At 44.3% G+C, this 24,258-nt stretch overlaps 1 protein-coding gene and 1 long non-coding RNA gene across 3 annotated transcripts; one reads left to right on the plus strand and one right to left on the minus strand.

Annotated features, from left to right (window-relative positions):
* Nucleotides 1–14,152: 14,152 nt before the first annotated feature.
* On the minus strand, nt 14,153–15,010 carry LOC124323107 (abscisic acid and environmental stress-inducible protein-like). Its single transcript, XM_046784315.1, has 2 exons — nt 14,947–15,010; nt 14,153–14,803 (listed from the first exon to the last, which is right to left on the minus strand). The coding sequence occupies exons 1-2, from the start codon at nt 14,956–14,958 to the stop codon at nt 14,153–14,155; spliced, it is 663 nt and encodes a 220-aa protein (XP_046640271.1). The 5' UTR covers nt 14,959–15,010.
* Nucleotides 15,011–20,781: 5,771 nt separating this feature from the next.
* LOC124312184 lies at nt 20,782–23,722 on the plus strand. 2 transcript variants are annotated; one of them, XR_006910321.1, is made up of 8 exons: nt 20,782–21,059; nt 21,165–21,389; nt 21,462–21,606; nt 21,668–21,769; nt 21,846–22,246; nt 22,317–22,486; nt 22,554–23,070; nt 23,256–23,722. It is a non-coding gene; the product is annotated as an uncharacterized LOC124312184 (long non-coding RNA). The 2 variants fall into 2 exon arrangements; XR_006910320.1 differs by having other exon boundaries at nt 20,784–21,059; nt 22,554–22,742.
* Nucleotides 23,723–24,258: the final 536 nt, after the last annotated feature.

Raw genomic sequence — 24,258 nt, forward strand, 5'->3', positions numbered from 1 at the left:
AGTGCGCAGGGGTAAACAATAGCAGAATTAATGACCGCTAAGCTAACAGCTCGCTTTTTAGACCCGTTTAAGATCAAAATGTCTTCTGCCTATCTGACAAGTTGGATACTTGTCACCGCACAAACTGGAAATGGCTCAGATTTGTTGGAACGAAAAATCTGGGAGCATTGATGCGACAGTTATTAGGCAATTTTTTAATTACGACAGAAGCCCGAGGCACTTCCGCTGTGATTAATTAAAGGTGCACGACTTGATTGTCTTTCCCGACGTCGAGGGTTCGGATTTAAGCAACGTACTTCCGCCTTTCTTGGAAACAGGCGATTGAGCGATGACCACGGCGATGGCCCGCTATTCTACTCCGCCCACCTTCTCCCATTCGAACTACCGGTTCTGGACATACAACGTGGCGGTGGTTGTAACGTCATAGCAAAAAGGCTCTAATTCGTTATAGTTTAAGAATTGAAATGAAAAATCTGGGAGCTTTGATGCGACAGTTACTAGGCGATCTTTAATGAAAACAGAAGCCCCCGAGGCGCTTCTGCTGCGATCGAGATTTAACAACGTTCAGGGATCTTTTTTCAAGAAGCCAAGGGTTCGGATTTAAGTAACGTACTTCCGGCTTTTTTGGAGACAAGCGATGGAGCAATAACCACTGCGATGGCCCGCTATTCCATTCCGCCTGCCATCTCCACCTCAAATGACCGGTTCTGGTCCGTGCAACGTGGTGGTGATTAAAACGAACGTCGTCGCCTAAAAGGCTCTGATTTGTTGTAAAAATGAAAAAATCTTGGAGCCTTGTTAAGCCAGATACGGCCAGAACGCCAGATACTAGGCAATAAATGACCACAGAAGCCCCGAGGCACTCCCACTGTGATTAAACGTCAAGGTGCGGATCTTTAATTGTTTTTCAAGAAATCAAGAGGCCGGATTGAATGAAACGTACCGTCATACCTCCGACTTTCTTGTAGCCAAGCGATGGAGCGAAGGTTCAAGCTAACTATCGGTTCTGGCTTGAAACGCTGTCGCGATTGAGACGAAATATTAGGTGGCTCGAAACGCACCCGCCTAATACTCGAACGCCTCGAGGCATTAGCAGCAGCGGCCGCCGCGGCTACTCCTGATGCTTGAGCCAGGATGTTCAGCGCTGCTTATAAGAATCTGTTGGTAAGCAGAATGCTTGGCAGAAATAAGCGCGCTTTCTGCCTGTGTCGAACGCGTTTTGAATCATCCAATAAATAGTTTGCCGACGGCTCGGCGAACGTGATCGCGCATTCCGACGCTCTCTGGTTATTGCAACATAAGCGCGCCCCTATTGCTGGAGAGCGGCCTGCACTGGGTGCTTAACGCTTACTTGTCCGGCAGTTAACGCTACGAGAGACGGATTTCGTTTGTACGATCTCGTTTGTACGAAAACGGACGTTCCGATGAGCGTAAAGGTCCGCAAGCGGTTGTGCGACAGGCCTATCCATAATTCTAACTTGAGTAATAAGCAACGACTCATGTTGTGCAATGATAGATTTTAGCCCGATTTTAACAAGTTATTGTACGATTTTAGGAGGACCCGGCGGGTAATCCAAGTACCCGTACGCGACAGATAGCTTAAAAGTACTTGTTTCAGCTTAGAAAAATGGAAAAAATCCCTTGTTTACTAAAAACTTAGTAAGCTTAACTTTGCAACACACAGAACCATGAAAAATATAAGCTAAACATAGCTTTCCCGTGGTGAGCTAAGGATTGCTGTTTTTTCTGAAGCTTGATTCAGCTTACTCTCATCTATCCTAGAAAAAAAGGGGAAAATAAAGAAATGGCGCGCGCGCACCTTTCTCTATGCTTAACTTAGCTTACTTATATTTCTATGCATTTCGTAAATTCACCTATCCAATTGCTGATGTGATGAGGGGTTGCTGCATTCCTTGTTGATGGTCTCCGTTGGACCTGTTGTGGCATCATCTGATACGATTTAAATTCCAATAATGAATACTATCGAAATTACACCGAATATATTTTTCTTTTCTCTTCTTTTTCTGTTTCCCTTAATCCTTTTAATGCATCGTTATCACTTATTAAAATTACCTTTAGCTAACATTGTTTTTATTGAATATATTACTCAATGTATATTTAGCCATGAGTTGATATGGCTTGCATGTGTTTATGAAAAATACTTGCAATTTATATACATATTTTGTTTTTTATTCATAGAAAAAAAGCGCAGGGAATATCCGTAAGAAATTAGACTATAAAATAGTCAATTTATCGGTAAAAATAAATTTAACATTATAGAATCTAGATTAAGAGAGCAGATGATGTACATATTGACTGCAGCATGCTGATTGCCTGATTATTAATAAAGAGAAAAGTTAGCTATTTTCGGCTGTTTTCAGCTTATATAATCGTTACTTTTCTAATCATAGCATAGAATAAAGCTTAAATTAACATAAGAATTACATAGCATAAAATCAGAAAGAAAATGTTAGCTGTTTTCAGCTTATTTTTTCCTTAGATGATAAAACGAAAGCTTGCCCAAGCTTTTATTTTCATTACTATTATTATTTCAAGCGATTTCAAGTATTTTTAAGGTGAATCAAAACCTAGGAAGAAAAAGTAAAAGTAAGTTCAAGCTTACTAACAAAAGGTATGATCTGAGTTTAAGTCTGCCTGGTAAAATAAAAGTAATTTTCAGCTGAATAAATTTGTACTTGTCTAGCAGCGGGGAACGTAACGAAAATCGAACGAGAAAGAGCGACGGGCGTCGGGGGCTTACTTGATAATTAAGATGATTGGTGATGATAGTGTCGCGTTGATCATTGATCACGCGTTGGCCATTGCCCCCGCTATAGGATCCCGTTGGTATGTAGGCCAACCGGTAGTGTGGCGTCAGCATCCGCCGACGCCCAACACCTATATAACCATGTAGCTACACTTGTATCCGTCTCGCTCTAGTGCAGTAGTCAGTACAATACACGTTAGCACGTTACATGGTGGAGATGCAGAGCTGGTAAGTGCGAATTTTCACCCTTATTGTTTTAGACAAGTTGCTTATTGAGTGGTGTGACTAGCCGGCGGTTAAGCTTTCGGAGGTCAAAAACCATCGGTGACGAGCTACTTAGGGGTGGAAAGATCGAACACTACTAGTAAGATCTCAGTGCGCGTGTATACTGCAGGTAGGCGAGCGTGGAAGTGTTGGTTATAAGCGCACAGTGAGCAGCGAGCCTTTCTTTTGGCCGCGGGCAAGACCTGGGGTCGCTTGGGAAAAAACGCACGTTGAGGGAAAAAGCGTGAGCCTTTTGTCCGCGAAACGGGGTCGTTGTAGGAAGCGCACAGTGAGCAGCGAGCCTTTCTTTTGGCCGCGGGCAAGACCTGGGGTCGCTTGGGAAAAAACGCACGTTGAGGGAAAAAGCGTGAGCCTTTTGTCCGCGAAACGGGGTCATTGTAGGAAGCGCACAGTGAGCAGCGAGCCTTTTTTTTTGGCCGCGGGCAAGACCTGGGGTCGCTTGGTAAAAAAACGCACGTTGAGGGAAAAAGCGTGAGCCTTTTGTCCGCGAAACGGGGTCGTTGTAGGAAGCGCACAGTGAGCAGCGAGTTTTTTTGGGGCCGCGTGCAAGACCTGGGGTCGCTTTTGTGGTAGTGGAACTAGGGATGAACGGACTGAGTGACTAGTGAAAACGGTGGGACTTGTCAGTGATTAAAATGAACTTGTTTTAGGATTTTTTTTTTGTTTTTTTTTTCGTGTGAGTGAGAATAAGCACGCGGAGGGGCGTGGTGACTGTATGACGTACCGTGAGCTACAACAAACGGTGTCGTTCTGGGTTGTGTTGGTTAGCGCAGTGTAGTGCATGAGCAAGTAGGAATGATCAGTGACTAATTGAACTTCGTTTTATCCCGTTTGTTTGTGTGCGCATACGTGTGAATGTGAGAGCGAACTGTATGCCTTAGAAACTGTATGTCACGCCGCGATCTACAACAAACGGTGTCGTTTTGTTATGCTGGTTAGCGCGGTGTAACGAATGAGAAGGTCGAGGAACATCGGTTATTACGAGAGAAGCAGAGACGCACGCGGACGCTTTGTGGCACGAGCAGGATCACACGGGAGCATCACCAGCCCGCGAACACACAGTCAACCAGGTCAGGAGAGGAGCCCAGTGGGAGTAGCCACTCGTCAGAGTCAGGAAGAGGTAGAAGAGACACAGCCCGAAACGCAGCCCCTTTCTGCACACGAAGTGTATCAGATTTCGTTCAGTGAAGAAGACACAGAGCAGTGGGAGGACGTCGAGGACGACGACGTGAGCGAACAGCCAGCGTGGGATTACTTGGACTTCCGGAGGCGGTCTTCGATCCTCAGTGGACTTCTGCGGGCCGCCAACAACCGCGGGAGTGCAGGAACTGGACAGAGGCGGCAGCCGCGCCCACAACCAGTGGCGGTGATGGCAGCGCAAATTAAATTCCAGTCCCCCCCTGTGTTCACAGGGGGGAAGGACGAGGACGTCGTGCAGTGGATGCACCGTTACGAGCGAATAGGAAGATACAACCGCTGGGGAGACGACGCCCTGCGGGACCACGTCGAGATGTCGCTCTCCGGAGCTGCACTTAAGTGGTTTACCTACAAGGACGCAGCAGGGCAACTGGCGAACGAATGGCAGGACCAAGCAGGTCCCCCGGCCATCCCAGGGATGAAAACCCAGATCCTGGGGCAGTTCCGGCCAGTAAATCAAGATGATTACAATGAAGAAAAACTGAGGGCTCGGAAGCAGGGAGCAGAAGAAACAACAAGGGAGTACTACTACGATGTACTGGACCTCTGTCGGAGGGTGAATCCACGGATGGTGGAGGCCGAAAAGCTGAAATGCCTCTGGAGAGGACTAAAGCCGAGTGTCATCGAGAAACTCTGGAGCCTTAAACCTACAACCTGTGACGGATTCCTGGAGGAAGTAAAAAGGCTCGAAGAACTCACATCGCGGAACGAGGTGTGGGCTCTGGGTGTGCTGGGTGAAACAACTCCGCCGGCGAAGGAAGAGCGGATGAACCGACTGGAGCGGATGATGGAAGATTTGCTTGGAGCGGTAGCAGCGAAAAAACCGGGAAACCCACCTCAGCAGGGGTGGAAGACCGGCGATGCCCAACGAGGACCGCCCGGGCAGAGACAAGGTAGACGACCCGTCAATCTGAGATGGACTCCGGACGGGAGGCCGGTGTGCGGCAAGTGTGGGACGGAAGGTCATGTCATGAGGGATTGCCCGAGGTCCAATCGGCAGCAGCAGATAGACTTCGGGCGGACCCCGGATGGCCAGATCGTGTGCTATGGCTGCGGCGGAGCCGGGCACATTCAACGGTTCTGCCCGGGAGGACAACAACAACAACAGCAACAATACGGACCTCCGCCCCAGCAGAGACAGAACGGTGCTGGTCAACAACTGATTGGTCTAGTCGGGACGGCGGACAGGAACACCGAGGAGAAGGTATGGCCAGTACTGAAAATTGACTTTAAACGTTTGGTGGTCCAAGATGTCTTGTGTGGAGGAAGACGCATCCCGGCCGTGATCGACACGGGGGCAGCGGTATCCGTGTGTTCCCCAAAACTAGTGGGAGAACTTAAGCTAACAGTGAGACCATGGAGTGCGAATCGCTTAGTTTCAGTGGACGGGAAGGAAATCATTCCAGGAGGAGCCGCTCAATTGGTGATTTCGGACGGAGAGACCAGAGTGGAGGGAGAGGCACTTGTGCTGGACGGAGATATAGACCTGCTGTTAGGGAAGGATCTATTGGAAAAACTTGGAACAAGACTGAAGATTGGCGCACTACCTGAAATATTCATCGGGGAAATGCCCATCGGGGCGATAGCGGAAGAGAGGCCAGAGAGTGTCCCAAAACTTAGGATGCAGACTGGTTGCTGGGTACCGGCCAGATCCCTAAAGGTAGTAGCGATCAGACCCCTGGAGCTGACGAAATATGGGGACTGCGTGCTGGTCGAGCCGTCAGAGAAACTGCTCGCCTCGAAACGCCTCTCGACTGGGAAGGCGTTGTTGAGCACCGTAGGGGTACTGAAGCAAATAGCAATCACCAATCTATCAGAACAGCAACAGTGGCTGGAGGCCGGAGTGGTGCTAGGGGAGATCCACGAAATAGACAAGATAGCGGATGAGGACTCACCGGAAGCAATGATCGCAGGAGTAATGGCAGAGGAAGAAGACAGCAGTGCCAGAGGGCAGGACTTCGACGAAAAGATCTTTGAAGGGCTGAGTCCGAGTCAGCGGAAGAAAATTTTGCAAGCTCTCTTGGAGTATGACGACCGATTTGCGCGAAAGGGAGACAAACTAGGAAAGTGCACGGCAGCAGAACACACAATCGAGACAGGGGACGCCAAACCCATTCGACAAGCGCCGAACGCCAGAGCATGGAAAGAGCGAGTAATAGTTGAAGAACAGTGTAGGGAGATGGAAGAGGCCGGGGTGATTGAACCGTCGAACAGCCCGTGGGGAGCGGGTGTGCTACTCGTGCTAAAAAAGGACGGGACCTGGAGGTTCTGCGTGGATTACAGACGTCTAAACGCGGTGACCATCAGTGACGTGTACCCATTACCCCGCATTGAGGAGACGTTGGCTCGCCTGGAAGGGGCGGCATTCTTCTCGATCATGGATTTACAGTCCGGGTACTGGCAGGTCCCCATTAAGGAAGCGGATCGTCCCAAAACAGCGTTTGTGACAGCGGACGGCCTGTACCAATTTAAAGTTATGGCCATGGGGCTATGTTCAGCTCCCGGAACATTCCAGAGGATGATGGATGTGGTGCTGAGTGGTCTTAAATGGACTACCTGCCTGGTCTACTTGGACGACATAATTGTATACTCGCGGACATTCGAGGAACACGTTCACGGGTTGCGATTGGTATTGGACCGGTTGCGAGGCGCAAATTTAATGGTAAAATTGGAGAAATGTGAATTTGCCCGACCCTCGCTGAAGGCGCTGGGACACATCGTTGACAAGCACGGTGTCTCACCAGACCCCGAGAAAATACAGGCGGTTCGTGATTTCCCGCGGCCGACACTGGAGACGAGCCACGCGAAACAAATTAAAGCTCTGCGAGCATTCCTTGGATTTTTATCTTACTACAGGAGATATGTCAGAGGGTTCGCGATGACGGCCAAGCCACTCCATGACCTGGTTGGGGCAAAAGGACCCATGCAATGGGAAGAAGACGCCGAAAAGAGCTTTCAGGTTTTAAAGAAGGCACTAGAGGAGGCCACTCGGCTGGCCCACCCCGACAATTCAAAACCGTTTGAGATCCACCCTGACGCTTGCGACTACGGGATTGGGGCAGCTTTGGTCCAGAAAACTGCGGAAGGGGAAAGACCAATCGCTTTCGCGAGCCGGCTGCTGACAAAAGCTGAACGTAACTATTCCATTACCGAGAAGGAGTGTCTGGCGCTTGTGTGGGCGGTTAAAAAGTTCCACAGCTACATCTGGGGAGCAGAGGTAAAGGTGGTAACCGACCATCACGCTCTTTGTTGGTTGATCACCAAGAAAGACCTAGCGGGCCGCTTGGCACGATGGGCGCTTTCCGTGCAGGTGTACTAGCCTCAAATTGTTTACAAGAGTGGTCGGCTGCATGAGGACGCGGATGCGCTGTCTCGGTACCCGGTAACCACCAAAGGAGAGGACGATGACGAGGACGATTTGTTGCCGGTCTTTTCTGCAGCCTTGGAAACAGAGCGTCACCGGACAAGGGAACGTCAGGAAGCCGTACCGAAGTGGCGAAAGATATTCATGCAGTTGGAGAAGCGAGAGGGTCGAGCGCACAAGAACTTTGTTGTATCTAACGGGTTGCTGCATGTACGCACGTTGGGTAAACAAGGTATGCGCCTGCGACTTTGTGTCCCACCAGAGCAGCGGAAGGAGATATTGGATTCGTGCCACGGGGACAAATGGGCAGCACACCTCGGGATGACACGGACCATAAACCGGATTACAGAGAGATTCTACTGGCCACGGATGGTGCATCATGTGATGAACTATGTGAGGGCATGTACACTTTGTCAAACCAGGAAGTGCCCCCCTAAAGAACCACAAGGATTAATGGAAGTTATTCGGGTGGAACGACCATTTCAGAAAGTGGGCATTGATGTGTTGGGTCCGTTTCCTGTAACTACGGGCGGCAATGTGAATATTATCGTCGCAGTGGACTATCTGACGAAATGGGCAGAAACCCGGGCTATGCGAACAGCAACGGCGCGCGAAGCGGCTGAATTTTTCGTCGAGGACATCGTACTGCGCCACGGCGCACCGGAGAGTGTAGTGACAGACTGTGGCAAGTGCTTTATTGCGGATTTCACCAGAGAGATAATGCGACTCATGGAGGTTGACCACAGGACCACGACGCCGTATCACCCGCAGGCTAATGGGCTAGTGGAGCGGCTAAACCATACGCTGGCAGATATGCTGTCGATGTACATCAACAGCACTCACACCAACTGGGACGAGATTCTACCGTACGTTACGTTCGCCTACAACTCCAGCAGGCAGGAGTCGACGGGAAGAACTCCTTTTTATCTCACCTATGGGCGAGAGGCGAGGTTGCCATTGGATGTGGCTATAGGGGCAAGACCTTCGATCGGATCTAATGACCCACTTACAGTGGCCCGAAATTTGGAGACGGCGAGAGAGGAGGTAAGAACGCGTTTGGAGCAGGTACAAGAACGCCAAAAGGAGCTCTACGACGCAAAGCACAGGGAGGCCCTGGAATTCATCCCTGGAGAAGAGGTACTCGTATACAAACCTTTTCGAAAGGTTGGGCGGTCTGAAAAACTGCTGCATCGTTGGTTAGGGCCCTATGTAGTGGTTCGTCGCGCATCAGCGCTCAACTACGAAGTGAAGAAGCCAAGGAGTAAGCAGAAAGAGCTGGCGCACGTCGTAAGGATCAAGAGATTTGTGAGGAACGGAGAATGGACGGTGACTGAAAATGGACAGAATAACGAGGTGACAGGTGTGACGGGAAGGACTGTGCCCAGGCCCCTTGAGAAAAGCAGTGGGTGCGTCGGAGCGGCTACACAAGTGGAGACCGGGCGACCCAGAGGACGCGCAGTGGAGACCTCGGCTGACCAAGGACAACAGGAGGAGGCTGGGACAAAAAGCCACCCGGAGACGGAGGGAGCCACACTGCGGCGATCTACGCGAACGCGGAGGGCCCCGGACCGGTTCGGACCTTCGGGTGAAGCATCAGCAGTTGGGGCTCTTCTTCTGCTACTGGGCCTACTCGGGCCCCTCATGGGGGTACAGCCGAGCCAAGGAATGCAACGCGGGTCGTTTTTGAAGGACGGAGTGGTCTTTAAGTTTCAAGGGGAAATTTTTTTCAGTGACTCGGAGTGGGTGGTGGTGACAGATGTCTCTCTCGGGTCCATCGAAACTGCGATCACTGCACTGCGTCACTGGTTTTCAGTAATGGTGAATGAGGACAAGGGTGTAACGGACGGAAAAAGCGAGCATCTACGTACCAGGGTGAAAGACCGAGCAATGGAAGGACTGGAACTTCTGAAAGTAGTGAACGGACGCTATCAGACGCTACGAGAGGCGCTGGTTGGGCCGGAAAAACGAAGCAAACGAGGCCTGGTTGATGCTGGAGGTACAGTGCTACAGTGGCTATTTGGAGTGGCCACCGGACGCGATTTGGATGGACTGAACGGACAGTTACAGGCCCTGGGACGAGAGACGACAGGAATCATCCACGCCGTGGCGCAACAAGCAACTCTCGTGAACGAGACCTGGCGGGAGCTAGGTGAACACGTCCTCGTCATGCAACAATTGAACAAAGCCCACATGTCCCTAGAGAAAGAATTCAACCGGTGGAAGGTGAACATCGTTGAAACTGTGTCCTCCCTGGAACGACAGATGCTCTTGGAGGCGAGAATAGACGACGCATTTCGGACTGCTCAACAGACTATGGACTGGGTGAGGATGACGTTGGAAGACGTCAGCGTTGGTCTTGCACTACTGGCCACTGGTAAGCTACCCCCTGAATTATTTCCACCTAGTCAGCTGCGGATAGTGCTCAAGGACATTCGGTCGAGACTGACGACCGGTTGGGACCTTACGCCAGCTTTACAGACAGGTGATCTGTGGAGGGCATACCAGGAGGCGCAAGTCGTTTCGGCCGCAACAAAAGACGGACTGCGACTATTCATCCACCTGCCTATTATTGAAGTTACACAATCTTTTGAGTTGTATGAAATTTTTGTCTTGCCTGTATTCAGCACGGCCGGGAATATTGGGTTACGCTACGCGCCAATACCCGCTTTTCTAGCCGTTGGAATGGACCGTCAGACTTTTATGGAGTTAACGGAGTCCGAAGTTCGGGTCTGTCAAGGTCGTTCGGGCTCTGTTTGTCCACCTAGTAAAGCCATCTACCGCAAGAACTTTAAGAAGACCTGCGCAATGGCGTTATTCTTACAAGATTCTGGAAAGAAAAAAAATGAATGTGACCAAATTGTAGTTGAATGGAGAGGCCCGGAGGCCATTTACTTGGGACAACGCCAGTGGGCGGTGTCTATGAGTAGACCACAATCACTCGTGATGGCCTGCCCTCAGCCAGTGGACATGCGGAATCATCCGAAAGCGGAATTGCCTTCTGTCGGCATTGTGGAAATTCCTCGTGGATGCTCGATCCAGACAGACGAATGGATTTTACAATCCAGCCAAAAATTTTCTACAGTGTCTACTCGGAACGCCAGCGTCTTTATGCCTCGGCTGCGAGGGGTGAACTGGGCTGTGGCGCAGAACCCGGGTGACGTAAGCACAGACGCGGACGGGCGTTCGGTCAACTCATCGCTCCAGACGTCATTGGAGACGTCCTTGAAGCGAATAGCCAGCGGCAAAACTGGTGCTAATGATTTTGGTAAGACTGTTAGGGCTCTTGAAGAAGGCGACAAGGAAAGGCGAGACGGAGCGCAAGGCCTGCGGCAATATCCATACGAGCTGTGGGGTGGAATGCTGATGGCGTTTGCTGCGTGTGGCGTGGCAATATGGATTCTATGGCGCCGTGGCGGTGGGGGCACTGCAGAGCTGACTGAACTACGCATTCGTTTGCTGGCCTTGGAGGATATCCTACGGGCTGAAGCGGAAGACAGGAGAGGCCGCCGGGGAAATACGCTGGAGCGTCTGACGAACTTAGACGGCCGTATGACAGCCCATGAACGGACTTGCATGTCGGCGTTGAGCAACCTGGAGTCAGCTGTTGGAGATCGGCCCGGGAGAGTCGGCGTGTAGGCCTTGCGGTCTACTTTTCATCGACATCTTTTTTTATTTCGTTTTATTTTTTTGTTCTCTATTACTATTCATTTTTGCTTATTAGTCTTGTTTGTTTTTGTATTCCCTATCTGTATTCTCTTTTACTATTCATTTTGCTTGTTAGTCTTGGTTGTGTTTGTATGCTTGCCTTGCTATGTAGTATTTTTTTTCTTGACAAGACGTGTAGTGGCAGTCGGGACGTCTGCGTCTAGTGGGGGGGATGTCGCGTTGATCATTGATCACGCGTTGGCCATTGCCCCCGCTATAGGATCCCGTTGGTATGTAGGCCAACCGGTAGTGTGGCGTCAGCATCCGCCGACGCCCAACACCTATATAACCATGTAGCTACACTTGTATCCGTCTCGCTCTAGTGCAGTAGTCAGTACAATACACGTTAGCACGTTACAATAGGGAACGGCCACGTAATTCACGATCGTGCGTTCACTCGCACTCGAGCCTGGGTTGTTCGAAAAACCAACACATGGCTCAAAAAAACTGGCCATCGAAAAATTCACTAGACGATGGGCAATATCATGGACTACTTAAGCTAGAGGACGGGTCTCTTCGTCAATTCCTATGTCGGCTACCATTTTTTTTTTGTTACTGAAATCAATAGAGCTTTAGAAATGAGCTATAGTTTATTAAATTATCCCTATGCGGCAAATATTTAATTTCGATGATATTCTAATTAGAAATTGACGGAGGTGCTCGTTGGTTGTCGCCGCCTAGCGGTGATTGTTGGTTGACCACTCTGTGATTCTCTGGTTTTGGTTTGGTTTGGTATGATTAGGTGCGTCTGCTATCTGTGATTCTCTGGTGATTCTATGGATTCTGTTTGTTTTCTTTCTAAAAACCATGGAAGAGTTTAGAATTCTTGGCGCTAGGTGGAGACAACCAACGAGCACCTCTCCCGTTCCCCTCAAAATTTAAGCGCAAATATCTTTTTTTTAATATCTTCACAAGAAAGGAGCTTTGGAGACTTAGAATAGCTTTTTAAATCTCTATCGATTGACCCTTCTTCAAAAATTATGATTAAAAATCCACCCGACAAGCTATAACACGGCGGGATAGGACGAGAGACCCGTCCTCTAGCTTAAGTAGTCCATGGCAATATCTAGACATTCTGTCAACGCGTGTTACTTGTAACAGAGCAAAAATAAGTCTGAGGAAAAGGGGGCGTGCCGCGGTCGAGGAAGGCTAGACGGCCTTCATTTTTCTTTGAAGTTGCTAAATAAAATAAGTCTACACCCTTAGGGTTGAGCGGAATGAATTCCGCTGTACAATTATCACACAGGTTTTAGAATCACTTTGATTCTTAATTCAAAATCCGCAGAGTCTGATCACCGATACTGCTGTGTCAGTTAGCGGAGTGTTCATCGTCGATAATCTCCAGCACGATACCTCAAAGTCCAAAGGCCACCTAATAATATGACCAAATTCCATTTTCTTTCTTTACTGTCAACGATACGATTGACCTAACGACAGGTGCGGTATATGTTAATTTAAGTTCCTGACATCAATTGCTGAAATTGAAAAAAATTATTTGAATAACAGAGGAAGTTTACTTATACGCCAATAAATAGAAGATCGTCCCAATAGCTGGAGAGGAATGGTTTGAAGATGTGATTCCATCGGCGGATATTTTCTCAAGTGAGCGGCAATCACAATGGCGCCAGACGAATCGGCGGCTGATGCTAGATTGCAAAGAAGTTAATGTCACTTGTGCGTCTATTTTTGCATCTGCATTTCCTGTTGTGCAAGTCTTTTTTCGACCGACTGCAGGCTGTTGTGGATTCGAATCGGAAATTCCCAATGATCCGGCAAAAATATATGTCGCTTCCTTCCGCAACATGCTAGCTTCTATCGGGGCTTCTATATAAAACCCATTGAATTTGATTCTGATGAGCTTACAGTGAATTAACAAGACACGACAAAACGTCTGAAATTTTTGAGTAAATATCATGGCAAGCACTTAACGGGGAATGTATTTTTATTCTTCCCACCTTTTATTTGACAAATAAACAAGGGAGAACTTTATTGACAGCGCTAGAAATTATTGTGGGCGTAATATGAATTGGATCCTCTTATCCTCATTGAGTAAACATCGCAGTAGCTAAGATGTTAGCGTGTTGACGATGCTGTAGAATGGCCGAATTCATACTGGGTTCCAATCTGATATAAGAGGTAATAAAAATTACAGTAACACAGTCCCAGCTCCGTTCTAATATCGAAATTGTTGGCAACGGCGTTCAGCCTATGGCTTTCTGTGGAAATCATTCAGTTCTGTACGACAGCTTGCATTCAATCTTGGTGTAATCGCTGCGTATGCACTGGTACAACTATTAACTTAGTTTCGGTTATTTTTTATTGAGTTTAAGAAAAATACATGAAAGACGAATGGCGACTCGCTGATAAACGCCACTATATAAGCCCTTCCCGTGTCCCCTGTCAGTGGGCCTACATTAGGTAGGCCTAGCACAAACTCAACTTTAATAGATTTATAGCAGTTAAACTCATATAGCTATCAGTAGCTATGAAATATTAACCAACCACCACAAGTTCGATATTAAAAAAGGCAAAAGTTTTTGAGAGTGTCGCCAAATTGTATTGAGTCAATAAGAAGCGCATATCATAGGAATGCAACACGTCATCGATCGATCATAAAGGTCTTATAGGTATAGGTATATCCCTGTATACCAAATACCAACAACAGAATTTGGGTAGATGTTATGGGTTTTGAAATGAACAACAAACGTTATCGAACATAGAATCCAAAAATGATCAAGGCAAAAATCCCCCAAAACCTATACATTAGGATTTCCGAATAACTGGCTGGCAACAGTTCCCTGCTGACCACCTCCTCCGCCTTATTGGAACTTGGATCACCATAACGTTCCGAAGCTCGAAAAACCGTAGCCCTCGTCGTGTTGTGCGGCCACATCTAAATCGGCAGAGTTATCGACGACGGATTCCTGAACGGCGATTGCTGCTGCTTGGATTTCTTCAATAGAGCGGCGATTGCGTCCCCAATCACCGCCACCGTAATGTCCGCCTCCGTTATGACCACCTCCGCCATTATGACCACCTCCGCCGTGGTGACTGCTTCCGCCGTAGTGACCACCTCCGCTGTGGTGACTGCTTCCGCCATGATGACCTCCATGGCCTCCGCCGTTTGTCCCATGATGATCTGCGGCCACGTCTAAATCAGCAGAGGCATCGACGACGGATTCCGCAACGGCGATTGCTGCTTGGATTTCTTCAATAGAGCGGCGTTTGCGTCCATATTCCCCGCCTCCGTAATGTCCGCCTCCGCCGTGGTTACTACCTCCGCCGTGGTGACTGCTGCCTCCACCGTGGTGACCGCCTCCGCCTCCGCCGTGGTGACCGCCTCCGCCGTGGTGACTGCTTCCGCCATGGTGACCTCCATGGCCTCCGCCGTGGCTCTCATGATGATCTGCGGCCGCATCTAAATCGGCGACAATTGGCCTTAAGATTTGGGCGGCGGCCAGCGCTGTCCAGCACGCTAATATAATCTGTTGATTCAAAGAGAGAAAACAATATTCAATAACCAAAATTTCAAACTATATATGAGTTCTGAAGCCATCACATAATAATTAGAACCGTTCAAATGTTGGCTGCTGATGCTCTCTTTCAAAAGTCATAATCAAAAGCTTACCACGACTTTCATGATGGCTCGGTTTTCAGCTGTTGCTGGTCGTTGTTATGTTGCTGTGAATGTTGCGATGATGAGACTGCTGGTGTTGGGTCTGTTGTTTCGCGTCTTTTATACCAAATTAGCCACGCCCTCCGTGAATGCCGAGTATTATGTTCCATCCCTGCAGCAAGTGCTAGAAGTCAGCAAGAGCTGCAAAAAAGTCATTTAGAAAGTCGAAGGAAACAAGGTGATGGTTGAGGGGGAGAAAATAAGAAAGACAAAAGAAGAAGAGGTGTATCTCCCCCTCAATCCGGATTGATCGGTGGATATGCAAATTTTTTGCGCGTGTGGAGCCCGACTCGTTCTGGAAAATGAAATCGTTGACTATGAGGCCTCTAGCTGAGCTAGTAGCCTATAGAAGGCTTTTAAACAACAGCGCTTTCACCAGGATTTCCAGGGTTTTCCCCACTTTTTCCAGCAGTCATATTTTCGCATCGCTGTATGTCATACTCGGGCGGGGACACGCATATGATCTCATTGATTTTAACGCTTTAAAAAACTTACAAGTTCATTTTTTTTATTTGAACATGTCTAATTATAGTCTTTCAAAAACTCTTTTTCAGTTTATTGCGATCTGGGAAGCCCATGCCATCGTTTCTATACGGTTGGCAACACGGAAAAACCCACGAACTAGAAATACTGACTGGTCAGGCTAAAATAAGGACAACAAAAATAATGGTGAAAATGATATCAATTCAGTCGAATTCGATCCGCCTTAAGTTGCAGCTTATTCGTTATTTCGCAGCACGAAACGGCTTCCACAAAGTATATCCGAGGGCGGAGCTCAACGTCGGAGGCTCTCTCTCTAGTGTCGACAATCACGCTATATTTTAACTTAAATGAATCACGGACAAACGGAACAGCATGCAGAAATCAATAATGAAATGTTTAACGCTAATTCAGTCTAATTCATACAACATCGCAATATTTGCATGCTGGCCTCAGCTGAACATATGGGGCTTCCAAGTTGGAAAATTGTTGTCGTCAATAACAGAGTTATTTTTTCTTCTTTTAATTTTGCAATTTAACCGCAATTTAACTTAATATTCAACAATTCACTATCAAACAAGATAATGAAGGTTTTTGCATCTATAATGCCCACGCTTTTTGTAATTTTATGGGAAAATCCAGTGCTGGTGATTTCATTGCACAACCTTTCTAATTCAGCGATTTCTAGAATTTCTGGAAATTCCCTGACCCTAAGAAGAAACCAGAATTTCAATTTAAAGCCGTTATTTTAAAAGCAATGTTCTCATTTTAATTATAGGAACTTGTTTTATTGCGTATGATGATATACATATGATATATATACGAAAACTGCGCATTCGACCACTTGAACTACAACATTATATAAGGCTTCAGAAATTTCAGAATTATTATGCCTATATATTTCTCTTTAATTTTAGACGAGTTTTTCTCGAGATTTTTCTGTTTCTGCATGTCTTTCTACGACTATATAAGCGACATTTTTTTAATGCAAATCAAATTTCTTTAAACCTGTTGGTGAAATAAAAATACTCAAACAACCAGATTCGTATCACCAACACCATATATAGTGTCGAAATCGTTTTATTGAACCCAAACGAGGATTTGGATGCCACACTCAATTTATATTTCCTCTTTTTCTGTTCTGGGTCGGTCCTTTTCTGTGTCCCGCGCGATGGCAATTCGCGGCAGACGCCGCGAATCTATTAACGAATATTATTAGCGAATCTATTAGCCATAAGCCATCTTTAAAAATCGAAAGGAAAAATTAAAAATAAAATGGACAGTAGGAAATCAGCTACCTTCGCTGCGGTAACCGCGGTAACAAGGAAGGGCTGTTTTAATAATTAAAAAAAAAAAAAAAAAAAAAAATGATAAAAAAGAATATGACCTGCCAGGATGACGTTGAGGTTTTGTTGATAATAAATTCATATCTGTATTTACTTTCGTTTCTTATTTTTTTTTATTAGACCTTCCTTATCCTCATCCTTATCAAAATACAAAATAAGAAACATTTAGCAAATTGAGTGGTATGAATGGGGCTTGAACCTTGGACACCGACGTGGCAATTCAAGCCTATACCACTGAGCTCCTGGGTAACATAATATTTAAGAAATATTGTTGCATGCTGTCAGCCAATACTGTTTTAGGATATGATCGACTTCCGGAAATAGTAAGGACCGGATATGCGGCCATGGTATAATGGATATAGCATCTAGCGTTGTATGAAATTGTCCCGTGTTCGATTCCCACTTCCGCCACATTGCCCCCCAAGCCCCCATTGTTGTCCCTCATATCGCCCTATATAATATAACTATGTATGTAGGCCTACTAACCCTAACTACTTAACCCTAACTCTAAACGACTAATACTAACTTCTAATAACTAACCCTAACTCTCAACAACTAATACTAACAATAACTGAATAACTAACTAACACTCTAACACTAACAACTGTTATGCGCAGCATATCATTAAAAAAACATGAGATAAATTCGTTGTGGCAAGTCAGATCGATTATCATTGTAAGACGTGCTGTAGTGGAGTAAAGTTATGCCAAAAGGCTATGTTAACCTAGAACAAATTGCAAGAATTGATTTTTTTAATTCGAGCTTTATTACTATCAAGGTAATAAATACTTGTTTAAAACCCCCTGAAGAAATAATTATATTTACTATTAAAAATATTGAATTTAAATTAAGAATTTCATTGAACTATTAATTAACTACCGAATTTAAAATATTAAAAATAAAAAAAGTCATGAAATGATACCTTGTGATAGGATACATCATATCACCAAATATGAATGTTTTCTGTCGAACGGTATTTCAGTTGTATAATTTAGAAGTTGTTTCATTTTTAAAAATTTTACAGTGCCGCCAAAAAGGTTTAACACGGTCTCTTATGCCCGATAGTCCCTAAGTAAAGTGACGATAACTTATAAACTATAGGACCTAAATTTTTTCTGTTGTTATTAACAAATAAAGAACATCCTAGCGTATAAGAATCGATCGTTGAAATATGGTGTTAATAGGACTTTTTCTTTAGTTATTCATACTTAAAGTTAGTCTATGATTTTGCCTTATTAAAAGTAAGTTTCCAAAAATTCACACCACGAGCGTTGACATCGTTTTGTTTACAACACACTAACACAGTAAAAAAACACAGGACACAACACAGGAAAATTCCTTTGGGTACCAAATAGTACAAATACACAGATATTCCATTGATAAGTAAAGCGAAATTTCTGTTAAATAATTCTTGACAGGAAAGCACATTACAAGAAAACAACAGACATGACAAAACTTCCTTGACAGGAAAACGATGACAACGCTCGTGGTGGGAATTTTTGGAAACTTACTTTTAATAAGGCAAAATCATAGACTAACTTTAAGTATGAATAACTAAAGAAAAAGTCCTATTAACACCATATTTCAACGATCGATTCTTATACGCTAGGATGTTCTTTATTTGTTAATAACAATAGAAAAAATTTAGGTCCTATAGTTTATAAGTTATCGTCACTTTACTTAGGGACTATCGGGCATAAGAGACCGTGTTAAACCTTTTTGGCGGCACTGTAAAATTTTTAAAAATGAAACAACTTCTAAATTATACAATTGGATTACCGTTCGACAGAAAACATTCATATTTGGTGATATGATGTAGCCTATCACAAGGTATCATTTCATGACTTTTTTTTTATTTTTAATATTTAAAATTCGGTAGTTAATAAATAGTTCAATGAAATTTTTAATTTAAATTCAATATTTTTAATAGTAAATATAATTATTTCTTCGGGGGTTTTTAAACAAGTATTTATTACCTTGATAGTAATAAAGCTCATTAAAAACATCAATTCTTGCAATTTGTTCTAGGTTAAAATATAACTTTACTCCACTACTGGGACAATCTTGTACGCCGCAGTACTACTCGAATGTTGGCTACTGCTGTAATAGACCGGTATGAGAGATGACGAACCCTGAACGACAAAACTTTTTTTTTCTTTTTGAACGACATTAATGAAATCTTTAACGAACTCGGCATCAGAGGAGATGCGCTGAGAGGTTTATTAATGATGATAACAACGCTTAAGGCTGGCGTTGTCCCATTACATCAATTTCTCGAGTTTTCATTCTATAATTTCTCCTCTGGCTTTCATCTAATAGAAAATAAGAAGTAGGGAAAAATCGCTACAAAAGCACTGCGAGAGCCAGAGAATAAATCTCTGACCGTGTATAAGAATGTATAGAGGAAAATAGGAACAGGATACGATACATATATCTCGAACACTTCCCCTATGTAGGTCTTCTCTTTTGGCTGTTTGGGGGAGAGATAAGGAGGGTGACATATACCTGTGGACCGTTCAAATCGACGTCGATTTGTCCAGTTTCTTCAACGGCTTCGGCCAAGGCCACCATAAACACGCTAGTGCGCTCGATCTGATCGGATTTTGCTGGGCAGAGAGACAAAAAGCAGAAACAAAATTAAATTTCTGAAATAGTTATCATCCGTTATCATCACAAAGAATGCATATATAACAGTAAATGAAAAGAATTATTTGGGTTTTACCATAATTTTCATGACTGCTGATTCTTATAAAACTTGCTGAGTAGCTCAAGTGATTGATGCTGCCGATGGAAGGTTTGCCCTTGTGTTTTATACAGATTCATCTTCACCGCTATGCTGATGGCGTTCAATTATATTAAAAGTAACTTGATGCCATCACAATGGCCCGGATATCGGCCCCCGACAATTTCGAAAAACGAACGAAAGTTCGGCAAACTTGAAAAAAAAAAAACAGATCCACTTAGTTCTTAAAAAAGGGCCTCCTGAGCAAGATTCCCTTTGATTTTGTATAGACAAGTTCCGGATGCTGAGTTGCACAACCGCTAAATTAGGATCGTGCGCCAACGTGTCCTTTTAACGTTGTGGGGATAGTAGAAAGCGGGTTTTTTATTATTTAAGCATAGAATTACTTATCTAATCTTAGAAATGTTCAGGATTATCGTTGTTTAGAACATTCTGCTTTTTATAGAGTAATTTTAAATGTATAATTCAGCTTAGTTTACCCATTAAAATTAAAGAAAGTCCAAGCCTGGGATGCTGTTTAGTCTTTTCTTGTGTGTTTGAGCTTGTCACTTGTCAGCACTATCCTCAATAACTTTTCAAGATACTTTTCTTTTTCTTTTGGCACTAGTCCTTTCGCGTAGTCGGACAATTTAAAAAGGGTTAAAGTTTGCCCAAGTATAGGATCACTAGCATTAAGATCACCCATGTTATTGTTTACATCTAAGATTCTAAGTATTAAACACAAGAAAAGACTAAACAGCATCCCAGGCTTGGACTTTCTTTAATTTTAATGGGTAAACTAAGCTGAATTATACATTTAAAATTACTCTATAAAAAGCAGAATGTTCTAATCAACGATAATCCTGAACATTTCTAAGATTAGATAAGTAATTCTATGCTTAAATAATAAAAAACCCACTTTCTACTATCCCCACAACGTTAAAAGGACACGTTGGCGCACGATCCTAATTTAGCGGTTGTGCAACTCAGCATCCGGAACTTGTCTATTAGGGCGGACAGAAAAATATTCGACTCAAAACAAAATCGAGGAAGAATATGAAAACCCATTAAGTGCGGTACTATCAGATAGAAACGTTGGATTCCTATAGTAATAAATGATCGATGAAGATGGCCTGAAGATGGCCGGACTATTCAACACGGATGTCGTAATGAACTAATGAACTAATGACGTGTGAAATAATCAAGGTTCAAAACTTCAAATTCGTTCTCAAAATGGAGCTCAAACGCGGCACGACATTACCAGCGAACCAAGCGGATGAAAGTCATAACTAGTTTTTTGCTTCAGAATGGTCAGATTGGTTTTACGTAGATTTATTATGGTATATCTAGCTCACTGTTCTGTGACTGAGTGTCTGCTAGGATCTGATTGTCATTTTCAATGCTGGTCAATGTGTTGCCGTCACGTTTTGACAGTTTGGGCCCAATTTTTGACGTTTTGACACTCAGGTCCGAGCCTGCTCATCGAACGTCATCGATCAACTGGGGTCCTAATCCAAGTAAGTCTTATGAATTATGATACTTATTAAATACTGTTAAACCAATAAGCATTTTCAAATGAAATTCTGTGATGAAACCAACTAAATGACAACAATCCATAACAGCCAATCAACAAAGCAGCATGAAAGTTGGTCAACCCATTGTTCAAGTTCTACGAAGACAGAGCCTTAAGCCTACACATTTGCCCCAGCAGCTGTTGATCTCACTCCCAACAAACGAATGTGGTGTTTTGAAAGAAATCAAACAGGTGGGAACTGGCAAGGAGCAGCTCAGTCCAGTCAGTCCACACAGGCTTTTTGACGAATGGCATGAAGCTTGATTTTCCGAAGGTACTTTTAATGGAATGTGATGAATGTGTGGTTGTTTTTTTTATTGACATTTTAAAATGTAATTCTCTACAGGTAGTGTAAAAAAGACATGCAAGACCTTACTGGAGTAAATACCATTGAAGTGTGCAGTCTTGTCTTGTTAATCCAGTTATGCTTATGGTGAAAATGGAAGTCCACCTAAAAATTCCTCTTAAATGCCACATTGCTGATGTTTGAGGTATGGTTAGATCCACACTGTTCATTTTTATATAAATTCTGTTATTCATATTTGTCTTTAGGTTGGAAGATAGAAGATCTCACCAAAGCAAGTGATGGAGGAATTATAAATCAAACCTTAAAGTTATTCAAATCCTATAATGAAAAGGTGCTTGTTGCTGAAGGTATGCTTCCTTGACTGAAGTATTTAAAGTGAAAATTCAACAATAGTTTCCTTTTTCTTCCTTTTAATTGTTCTAGTTTCACTGGTCGGTCGACACGGTATTTGATCAACTTGAGTTAAGCTTCAACCTTGGAGAAGATTTAGAACACAACATTCCCGACGGTGTTGAATAGGCTCTGTTGAAATTCAAGAAGCAAGAGAGGAGTTTCCTTAAGTTGACACTGGCTGCATACGGTTTCGGCTCTGCCGGTAACGAGAAACAAGGTGTTTTACCCAACGTCAACTTCGAATACGAGGTAGAACTCAAGAGCTTTGAAAAGGCCAAAGAGAGCTGGAGCATGGACGCCGAAGAAAAAGCTGGAACAGGCTAAACTCTGCAAAGAAAAAGGAACCAATCATTTTAAAACTGCCAAATACGCTCTGGCTAACAAACAGTAGGCCTACTCCAAGATTGTCACCCTCCTCGAGTTTGAAAAAAGTTAGTTTTGCTTTCCGCAACGATTTGATTACATTTTGTAAAAAAATTAAACATTTCGTTTCTATTTCAGCTCTTAAAGACTAGAAAGCTGCGGAGGGAGAACAGCTCATGCTGGCAGCATACCTCAATCAGGCCATGTGCTGTTTAAAGTTAAACGATTTCTGTGCAACTCGTGATCATTGCCACAAGGCGCTCGAGATGGACCCGAAAAATGAAAAGGATTTATTCCGCATGGGCCAGGTAACGTACAAGTACAAGTACAGCAATTTGATTTGATTATATACTCACAGATTTTGTCTCACCATAGGCACTTTTGGGCATCCACGAGCCGGAGAAAGCCAAGAAAAATTCCGAGGCGATTCTCCAATTTGATTCGAACAACAAGGCGGCCGCCAATCAAGTGGTGATCTGCAACGCCAAGATTCGGGAGCTACGCGAAAAGGACAAGAAATTGTACTCTAGCATTTTCAACAAGGTGGTCGAAAACGATCGACAGGTAAGCGAAAAGAATGGAGGCAAATGGCTTTACGGTTGGTGGGACGAGTCGACGAAGGGTGTCCAGCTGGACGTTGATCTGGCTCAAATCGAACGAGATAAACAAGAAGCTGTGGAACAGTTAAAGGCCTAACGTAGGAAGATCCAGGCAGATTTCTTCAAGCGTTACGGTGGCAGGAAACCCAACATCTTGTCAGTCAACGGGAAGCCGCTTAATTTGAATGAAGATGAGGGTGAAGAAGAAGATGACAAAAGCTCTTCGGACCACCAAAATGCGGAGTCGACAGAAACACCAACAGAGTCATCACCAGAGTCATCCAACGATCTTCGTAAATGTTTTGGCGACTCTTTTCTGCCGATTTCGATTGTGGAATGAAAACACCCACCCTCCCGTCGAATGCGAATCCATATAGCTTTACACGGAACATTTATAATAAAAGAATGTCATTTGTCTGCAATTTTTGTGTTAAGGGCCGCTACTAACTGGGTTTTGTTTTATTTATTCTATTTGCAGAAAGCCTTGCGAAACAAGGCGATGGATATGCCGGAACCGACGCAGTGGGACAATGAAGACTCGGAGAACACGACCGCCGTTGAATTGCAAGATCCTTTGGACTCTGTGCCATGTATAGAGTCGGAAGACTCCGAAGGGTCGGATGAAAACTAATCTTGATTATCGCCATTGTGATTCTCGACCCATTTAAACAAAAATTTAATTACCGAGAATTGATTGTGTTTTTCTTTCATGCCTGTTTTCTCTGTTGTTATATAACACAATAACTTCTAAACCAAAACAGTACTAAGGACATATTCAATTGATTGTGTAATTATCGACTGCCCTCAATCGTAAAACATCTCATCTTTATCACATAGAAATGGTGGATTTGACGGTTAAATTTAATAAATAAAAATGGAGATTCCATCTTAGTTGACGAAACCAAATCCTCCCTGAGTGATAAATAAAATGCTGTCTCGGTTTAAGCTATTCTACCCATCTTCTTTGAGATCTCTGATATGCAGATGATACCACGCCAGACGCCATATAGGAGACATGAAAATTGAAGTTAACATAGCTATCAGTAGAAAATGACAATAGAAAAATAACTTATTTAATCCTCTGTTTTGATTTTACATATTGTTCCTTTCTAGATAGTTCCCATACTTCCCAATGGCTTATTAATGATTTAAGTTGTGGGTATTTATGTCAGCGTCATCTGTCAACTTCTAAATACATAATAATCAAACGCATTAACTGTCACTTGGTTTATTTATTCTGAATTCACATCCCATAAAAAATTACCAAAAGAAACGGACCTTCACTTTTATATTAATTATGACTTTCTAGAACATTGCGAACAGCATTAACAATGAAGGTAGAAAAAGTTTGACAACATTTACATGAAGTTAATAGACGCCGGACATGCTTCGCTATCTTGGCATTCATGCATGAGTTAGTTTCCTACCATGGCGCCGTTGCTCAACTTTCTATTTTATTCCCAATCTTGTTTTAATGAAAC

Source organism: Daphnia pulicaria, chromosome 1, assembly GCF_021234035.1.
Source record: "Daphnia pulicaria isolate SC F1-1A chromosome 1, SC_F0-13Bv2, whole genome shotgun sequence".
Lineage (NCBI taxonomy): Eukaryota > Metazoa > Arthropoda > Branchiopoda > Diplostraca > Daphniidae > Daphnia > Daphnia pulicaria.